The following is a 9,435-nucleotide window of genomic DNA, read 5'->3' as shown; positions in this document are numbered from 1 at the left end:
GCCAAGTATCCCTGAGTCACTCCAGTTTTAAGCTTTCTGAACATTATTTTCAATGGTTACTCTTCCCTCGCGTCCAGAACCTGAGTCGCTGTCATTGTTGGATTTCGACGAACTTGTCTCATGATTCTTGCACCCTGGCGTGGCGTTGTCTATCACTTTCGTCTTCAACCAGCTGTAAACGTGAAGAAGGAACTTACGCCATTCAGTATGTATACGCAGTCGAATACGCAGTATACGCAGTCGAATGCTTTTTGGGGTGTTTTAATTTCGACGAAATTTTCGTTTGTTCGTATTGTGTGTTTATTTTGCTGGCATTTTATGCACTTCTTGATGTAGCTACTGATATCTTTTTTCATGCCACTCCAAGAATAGAGTCTGCTTAACTTTTTGTATAGTCTGGTGACTCCTGTATGTCCACCAGTGGGTGTATCGTGATTGTTTTTTATAATTTCGAACCTTTCGTTTTGGCTTTCTATCACACGCTTGGGTGTGTAGAGCACTATTTGCAAGTCTTTGAGCGTGTCATTACAAATCTTCTTAAAGGTTTGCACGCTGCATATTTGGAAAATTACGCTTGATAACGCTAGAGCTATCATGCTAATTTTCAAGTTTTTGGCCATATTTTCAACTTTCTTTACTAGTTTTCCCAGGGATTCTTTTGTGTTGCTTGCATTTTCAATTATTGTCGACGACTTTTCTTCGGTTCTTTTTTTTATTCATTATTGCGCATTTCAAATTTTTGTTTCCGCTAGCGTTTGTTTCTTTATTCATTTCTAATGCGCGTCCGCATAGAAGTTTAGGTAGGTTTTGCCATTCTCGGGGTTCAATAGCCTCGTACGCTCTGAGCTGATCAGACTCAGTATCGTCGGGGTTTGAATTATTGTCTGTAATTTCTGTGTCGTTATTCGTTTCGTTTAGTTTTCTAGTCATTGCTCTGGTTTGTATACCCAGGACTTTTATAGTTTTAAGTGCCTCGGAATTAATTGCTATTCGTGATAGCGCATCTGCAGTCACATTTAGCTTACCTTGAACGTATTTTACATCAAAATGGAATTCTTCAAGATCCAACCTCATTCTTGTGAGTTTTGATGAGGGATCTTTCATTGAAAATAAATATACTAACGGTCTGTGATCCGTTTTTACTGTGAATTTCCTCCCGTAGAGGTATGGTCTAAAGTACGTAATTGCCCAGTGAATTGCTGTCAATTCCTGTTCAATTGTCGATTTATTGGCTTCACCTTTTGTGAAGGCTTTGCTTGCGTATGCAATGGGTAGTTCTATACCGTCGTTTTCTTGGGCTAAGACGGCGCCGCATGCTATTTTTGAAGCATCGGTTATTAGGGTGAATTCTTGTGTGAAATCGGGGAATTTGAGAACTTTTGGTGAGATAAGTTCGTTTTTCAATTTATTGAATGCATTTTGGCATTCGGGAGACCAATCAAATTTTGCGTTTTTTCTGAGCAATTTGTTTAATGGGTACGCTATTTCTGCGAAATTTTGTATGAACCTCCGGTAATAGTTGCAAAAGGCAACAAAACGCCTCACTTCATCTGCTGATGATGGTGTGGGGTAGTTTGTTACCGCTGAAAACTTAGATTGGTCGGGCTGTATACCTGCCGCTGAAATGTTGTGACCTAGATATGTTACGTCTGGTCTGAAGAAGGAGCATTTTTTGGGATTTAATTTTAAGTTGTAGTTTTGTAATTGTTTGAAAACGTTTTCCAAGTTAATAAGGTGATGGTTTATTGAGCAGCCGACGACGATGATGTCGTCGATGTAAAGGAATGCACATTCAGGTGGGAGTCCGCTAAGTGCTATGGACATCATTCTCTGAAAGCTATTTGGTGATATATTTAGACCGAATGGTAACCTATTGAATTCGTAGTGGCCGTTAGAGGTCGAAAATGCTGTGTACTTTTTTGATTTTTCGTCAAGTTCGATTTGGTGGAAACCTGACATTAAATCTAGGGTTGTAAAATATTTGGCTCTGCCCAAATGATCGAGGATTTCGTCGATTCTTGGTAGGGGGAATTTATCTGGGGTTATCTTTTTATTTAGTTGTCGAAAGTCAACCACTAATCGCCATTTTTTATCTTGAGTATTTGATTTCTTTGGGACTAAGAGGATGGGAGAATTGTATGGTGAGGTGGAATTTTGGATTATTTTGTTATTTAGCATGTGGCTGATTTGGTTATTTATTTCTGAAATTTGTGCTTCCGGGGTTCGATAATTCTTTATGTAAACGGGTGTCTTGTCTTGAAGGTGAATGGTTTGCTTGTAGAAGTTGTTGGTTGTCAATATGTCGTCTTCTAGTGCAAAAATGTCGTTGTATTTAGTGCATAATTCTGTTAATTTCTCCTGGGCATGTTGGGGTGTATGATTCAAATTGAGTTCCTTAATCAGTTTCTCGTGTCTACCTTTTGGGTTTTCTCCTAATTCCGTTGTAATGTGATTTATGGTGTATTCTTTAAGGGGGATAGTGGTGGGGGCAAAGGTTTTTGGGATTGATGTTGGTGTGGTATTTGTGTTAATTATTGTAATGAATTGTGAGTTTGGGTTTATTATTGTGTTTGCGCAAAAAATGCCTGGTTTGATTTCTTGTGCGATCACAAGGGCATCATCGTTTAGGTTGAGTGACGGGAAGTGTTTTATAATTTGGCATCTAGGGGGAATAATGTAATTGTTTTCCCAGCTATCTTGAATCGGAATTTCAATTTTGGTGTTTTCATAGTTGAAGGTCATTAGCCATGTTTTGAGGCATAGGTTACATTCATATTTGGTGAGGAAATCTCTGCCTAAAATGCCATCTGCAATTATAGGAAACTTGTTGTTGACGATTTGAAATTGGTGTGGAATTTGGATATCGTCAAAAATGATATTTGTATTTGTGCTCGCTATGGATTCGGTCTTTCCCTCCGTAACTCCATTAATAATGCATCTATTTCCGGGGTGTATTAATTGTTTTCCGTTAATTTTTTCTTCTTTTACTATTGAGATGTCAGCGCCTGTATCAATTATTAATATACATGGTTTGCTTGACATTTGTAAGTATAGTGTAACGAACATTGAACAATTCACGTCGCATTTAAAAATATTTAATGTTGGTCTCCGTAATGTTTGTTTTCCTCCAATGTCAATGCCGGTTCGGACTGGAGGGCGTCCGTCGGTTGTGACTCGTTTCCCGTTAGGCGGATGTATTGCTGAGGGCGGTTAAAATTTGTATTCCGCCTATTGTTGTTGTTGTTATTTCGCTGTGGGTTTATGTTTGAGAATTGGTCTCGAACTTGGTTTTGCTGGCCAAAACGGTTATAGTTATTACGCGGTTGGTTTTGAAAATTATTTTGGTTGAAATTGTTGCGGTTGAAATTGTTTTGGTTTCTACCGCGGTTATGGAAGTCGTTTGGCCTGCGCCTGTAATTATTATAATGTGTGTCAACGTTGTTGTTGAAACGGTTGGCGTTTCTGTTGGTTTGCGAGTATGCAAATACTGATGCGCTCGCATTATTTAAGTTTTCCTCCAACGCTTTAGTCATCGCGTCGGAGTATGAATTGAAATTCCCTGCTCTTATGATGAGCGAGGTTTTTTCGTTTTTTAACCCTCCGGCTAAATGTTTGACGCCTTCTTTGTTTGCCATAGATTTGGCAACTTGGGGCGGAATTTCTTTAGCGGTGTACGCTGTTTCCAAACTGAACACCAATTTTTCTAAATCCAGGCAAAATTGTTCGATTCCACCGTTTTGTTTCAAGTTAGCCATTTTAGCTAGAACTTGTTCCGGTGGGCTGGTCGTTATTTTAGCTTTTAAAATTTTGCTTATCTCGCTCACCGATGTCGGTGTTTCAGTGAAGGCATTTCTCGCCCGTCCCTCTAGTTTGGTTAGTATGACGTTAATTATGGTTGCTTTGTTTTCCGGTGTTTCAAATGTTTTCACCAAGTTTAAAGCGTCAGCGAAGGCTTTCAGTTTGTCTATGTTTCCGTCGAATTGCGGAACTATAGACGATGTAGTCTTGATTATTTCGAGTATGCTAGCCATTTTCGGTTTTCTTTGTAACCTGAGGCAAAATAGGACGGCTAGCGCAATTTCCTTGAGTGTTCTTGGTCTACCCTTTTCGATTGACGCCTTAATTGCGTTCAAAAGTTGGTCCGCCTTTTCGGTTATTTTTATGATTTCTGAGCCGTGGGTTGTGTCTAGTAACGTAGACGACAATTTTTTAATCTGTTTCACGAGCGCTTCCGCTTCCGTGAGGCGTTTGGCTAAAGTACTTTTCCTTAGTTTTCTGACCAGTTCCTGTTGTATAGTCAGGTGTATATGTTTTAGTTTTTGTATATTCAATTGGATGAGCTTTGTTACTTCGTCCATTCAAGGAGACAAGGAAAAATGGTTATCGGTAAAGAATTTATTATGCTGAGGCTGCGTTCGAACGCATGTTTTAAAATTTTCGAATTCTTTTAGACGGTGTCGACTACGGCTGCGTGAGCTTTTGCCGCTTGCATAGCATGTGCATTCATGCATGCCTTATATGCTTTGTATATTTTCGAAATTAGTAGTATGGATATGAGGGCAAGTGTGACGCAGATAATCGCTCCTTGAGCTTCGTGCATTACACTGTGGTTCTCTAGGTGATTTAAAATTTGGATTTGAGCGTCGCCCGTGTTACTAACGGGTTTGGTATTAAATAACCCCATTTTCAACGGTACATATGTAAAACCAATTTTGTGGGTATTGTAATTGCTTTTTTTTTTTTTTTCTAATTCCTACTACCTATTCCTACTGCCGCGTGGGTATTACGATAAAAAATATTTTGTGCCTCGACTATAAATTTATTACATGATATCCGTATATAAAAGGATTAGACTAACTCGAGTCTGACTTACGCCACGTTTTCTCCGCAAGTGTCCTCTTCTCGGGGGTGGGGGGGGGCGTGGGTGCCTCTGCGTCCGTCAGATCTCAGGGGTGTCCAGTTGGATCCAAATCGATGTTCATTTTTTTTTTTTTTTTGAAATACTGCTTGGCTTGTAACTGCTATTTATCCTGGTTGGCCAGGTGGCTACTGTCAGCTTCACGATTTCACTTGTGTCTGCGATTCTAATTTTTCGTAAACGGCTTCAATAGTTTCCGCTGGGGTCCAATTTCTTCCCCGCTTTGCCGATTTTCACTTTCACCATCTTTTCGCTGAATGTTTCGTTACTCAATTTATTCACACTTGCACTGCGTCCGGTTGGTTTAAAAGTTCATTTAGCGAATTTTTCTTAGCTTAAATGATTCATATTCACACCGTACCCGGTTGGTTGGGACCTAACACACACAACACAACACAACAGTAGGCTTCTTCTTCTTCTTGTTTTTAAAAGGCTTTAAACTTTGCAGTTCACCATTGCCTCTGCTCAGTAGGCTCTAAACTCTGCGTTTAAATTCACTTTAATACGCGATAACAGCATCGGATCTGTCGGTTCACTCGTGACTCGGTGTCACTGGTCGCCATGTAAACGTGAAGAAGGAACTTACGCCATTCAGTGGCGTCGACTTTCGGATTTGGTAAATTAATAAACACAAACGCTATTCGTACAAGCGTCGCCTCTCTACTGTATTCTGTCAACTGACATCTGTGTCCAAAGAAAAGACTCTCGGGGCTTAAATACTAGTTTACAAAAATAGGCTTAAACTCTACACAGAATATTTACAAATTATGCTGGGCGGAGCATCGCACCAGCAGTTAGAGTGGGCTGTGATGGCCTTGGTCAGACGCGTTCTTCGGAGAGAGAGAGAAAGCACTTCTTTGTGGGTCAAAGTAAATAGGAAAAGAAAGTGCTGAAACATGTGTGCCGGATGCGCGCCACATGTTTGGTTAAATTTCTGCTGCTAGCTAAACTCGCAGCGGGGCGGAAGGAAGACAAACTCGCCGCTGCCCTTGGTGCGCGTCGAGTTATACAATCATAAATAGTAAACGAACCCTTGGGCCAGATTGCTGGCTCGGGTATCGTATCACATTTTATGTTTATATCGCCCAGCGCCCTCGGGGGTGGTTTATTGCCTTAGAGGCCTTGAATATTGATGAGTTGGGTTTAAGCGTGATCATATTACACAGCTCTGTCAACAACAGAACTAAACTGTTGGAGATTTCTTTCACTGCCAAAGGGTCTACATTAAATTTTTAAGCAGTTTTGCGAGATTATAAACCTATCTTGTAATTTTCTATGATTGAATTTTGCACTTGCAGTGATACTTTTATGATTCTGGACGAGTTTTTGGTAAACGATGCGTATACAGCAATCAGGTTGTGCAATAAATTTTATCGGTAAATGAAACAAGAAAGCGAGAGAAAATGTTTCGAATACATTTGAACAGAACGGCACGTGTTTCCCTAACAAGGACTACTAAAGCTAGCATCGTGGTGGGACTTTCGCACCACTCTGAGTGTTTCGCACCACGTTGGGCCTCCTCTTATGAGGCGAACGACCGTGGGAACCTCTATAATATATAAACCAAACCATTATTACCCGAGCGAGAGAATATGAATGAGTTCGCTACGGGTAGATTGGAATAAGTAACGGCAAAAAAAAGTCACAGGAGGGTTGTGTCCGAGACACGACCGCATAATTGACGTAGGATTCCGTTAGGTTATCTGTTGATTTTGGATAATTACATCGTTAAACTCTTTGATAATGATTAGGTGGACATGAAAAGGGCCGTTTTGTTTGGTTGTTGGGTATTTGTTCATTCCACCAGTGTTTCACGGGTAATGATGACAGAAGGATGATAAACAGTCGTTGGATGGTGCGTATCAGATAAAGGATACCGAAGTGGAACGAGATATGATGAGAACCGGCCTTTATAATCCTAGACGAGATGCCTCTTGTGATATGTATTGATGAAATAAAGACAAAAAATCACCAATGTAATATAAGTTAATTATTAATACCGAACACAATTATCAATTTTTATTATCAGTAAAAACATGTTACTTTAATATAGCGAAAATATATATAATTATAATTTTCTTTTATAATTTTTACTTTCTGATTGTTTATTCAACCCAATGTGAATTTTAATTGGACTAACAATACCTAATGCTATATGCACTATATGTAGTGAGACACTATGTTGTACGGGAAAGGGTTAACACAACGGCTATCGTATACAATTTTACACCTACCCTTGTGCTAATTTTTTCACAATACACGATCATACATTGATATGGAGTTTCACGAAGCAACCAACATTGAAGTTCCAAATTTAAATTTTATTTGCTAGAATTAATCGTATCACTCTTCTTACTTGTAATATAAAAATGCCCCTGACTTTCATGTATTTGCAATGCCGATTTCCATCAGGCAGCTTGGTTTTGATGTCTCTGTTTGGGAACACATCTCGGCGGGAGCAAAAGCTCTCCCTACTTTCATGTATTTGCAATGCCGATTTCCCCTAGGCAGCTTGGTTTTGATGTCTCTGTTAGGGAACCGCCGCATGTGTCGTCAATTTCGACCAATCAGAAGTGGGTATTTCCGTTATAATAGGTATTGAGATTTTTCAATTGTTTGATAGTTAGTTTAATGATATATATTATTTTATTCAATATAAAAAATTGTTATGGAGTGCCGAAATCGATTGACGCAAAAATTTAATCAATCCATCATGAAATGACTGAGCAATAAGCGTTTGAAATTGGACAATTTTCGCGATGTGCTCGATTCTCGATTTACAATTTGTACCCCAATATGTTCCCGAAAGACGTAATCCAACGTCAATATCGAAGTATAATCCTACGTCCATTATGCGGTTGTGTATCGGACATAACTCCTTCAGCTTTTTAGCAAAGAAATCCTCCAAATTTCCAGAATATGTGCTTCTAGACGAAATTTTAGTACAGGATGCTTATACAACAATCAGGTTGTGCAATGAATTTTATCGTTAGATAAAACAAAAAACAAATTATGGTTTTTAATTCTTCGTGATCTCCAATGCACTTGTTCCATAGTTCTTATAATTTATGAATACCGTATCCCCGAAGAGAGGATCTGGATTACTGTTGGAAAACGCTTCTACGGCTCCTTCGTTCAATTAACATCGTTCACCACGCACGCATTACCATTTTTGAGAACAAATGAGCGATCTTTTATTCGAGCGAGAGAATATGGTTCGAATACATTAGTGCAGAACGGCACGTGTTTCCTTAACAAGAACAACTAATTCTAGCATCGTGGAGGGACTTTCGCGCCCAACCCAGGGGTTCTCTATAGCCCAAAGATTGTGCATCCACTTATGAGGCGAACGACCGTGGGTTCAATTCCAGGACTTGATTGATCAAACCTTTTTCGAGGTTGGAAACGAACAATCTTTATATATAAATAAATAAATAAAGTATATATACTATAATATATAAACCAATCAATTATTTCCCGAGCGAGAGAAAATTCGCTACGAGTAGGTTGGAATAAGTAATAGCGAATATCGAAATATAATCCTACGTCAGCTATTCGGTATGTGTATCAGACATAACCCCTTTAGCTTATTAGCGAAGAAATCTTCCAATTCTCCAATTCCAATTCTGCTTTTAGGCGGAATTGTAGCACATGATGCTTATATAGCCATTCAATAAACCGTTCAATACGCTTTTAGGCGGAATTGTAGCACATGATGCTTATATAGCCATTCAATAAACCGTTCAATACGTTTCGATAAGTTTTATCTTTCTTCAAATGATGGCAATGTTGATATAGAATTAGTAATCGAATATTCTTTATTGTATTGTTTGTGAATGGGATTCCCATTGTGCACAAAGTTTTTGACGTTGGATTACGTTTTTCGGGAACATATTGAGGTACAAATTGAAAATCGAAAATCGAGCGCACCGAGAATATTGTCCAATTTCAAATGCTTATTGCTAAGTCATTTCATGATGGATTGATGAGATTTTTGCGTCAATCAATTTCGGCATTCCATAACAATTTTTCAGATTGAAGAAAATAATATATGTCATGAAACTAACTATCGAACAATTGAAAATTGACGACACATGCGGCGGGTCCCTAACATAGACATCAAAACCAAGCTGCCTGAGGGAAATCGGCATTGCAGATACATGAATGAAGGCGGAGCTTTTTTTCCCACCGACATGTATTCCCTAACAGAGATTTCAAATCCAAGGTGTCTGGGGGAAATCCGCATGTAAATACCCTCGTGGTCGATAGTTTAACTAACGACGCACACAAATGGATAGTGCTCATTGTATCTAGCGTGGACATTGCTGATTGCATACGTGCTGCCGAATAAGTTGGGAGCGATGAACGAGTGTTTCTTTTTTGTTATTTTCGTTCCAATAAAAATCTTTCTATGGGTTGTTTGAAGAATGATGTTTCAATGAACTGAATAGAACTTATGCTTGATAGAATATAAATAAAATTTAAATTTGGAACTTTTATGTTGGTAGCTTCGTGAA

At 39.0% G+C, this 9,435-nt stretch overlaps 1 protein-coding gene across 1 annotated transcript; it reads right to left on the bottom strand.

Annotated features, from left to right (window-relative positions):
• Positions 1-3,095: 3,095 nt before the first annotated feature.
• Positions 3,096-4,031, bottom strand: LOC129773431 (probable cyclin-dependent serine/threonine-protein kinase DDB_G0292550). The gene has a single exon (XM_055777039.1). It carries the CDS (start codon positions 4,029-4,031, stop codon positions 3,096-3,098), a length of 936 nt encoding a protein of 311 aa, XP_055633014.1.
• Between the last annotated feature and the right edge of the window lie 5,404 nt (positions 4,032-9,435).

Source organism: Toxorhynchites rutilus, chromosome 3, assembly GCF_029784135.1.
Source record: "Toxorhynchites rutilus septentrionalis strain SRP chromosome 3, ASM2978413v1, whole genome shotgun sequence".
Taxonomy (NCBI): domain Eukaryota; kingdom Metazoa; phylum Arthropoda; class Insecta; order Diptera; family Culicidae; genus Toxorhynchites; species Toxorhynchites rutilus.
Note: the sequence above shows the minus strand (reverse complement) of the source record. Positions and strands in the feature narration are given on the sequence as shown.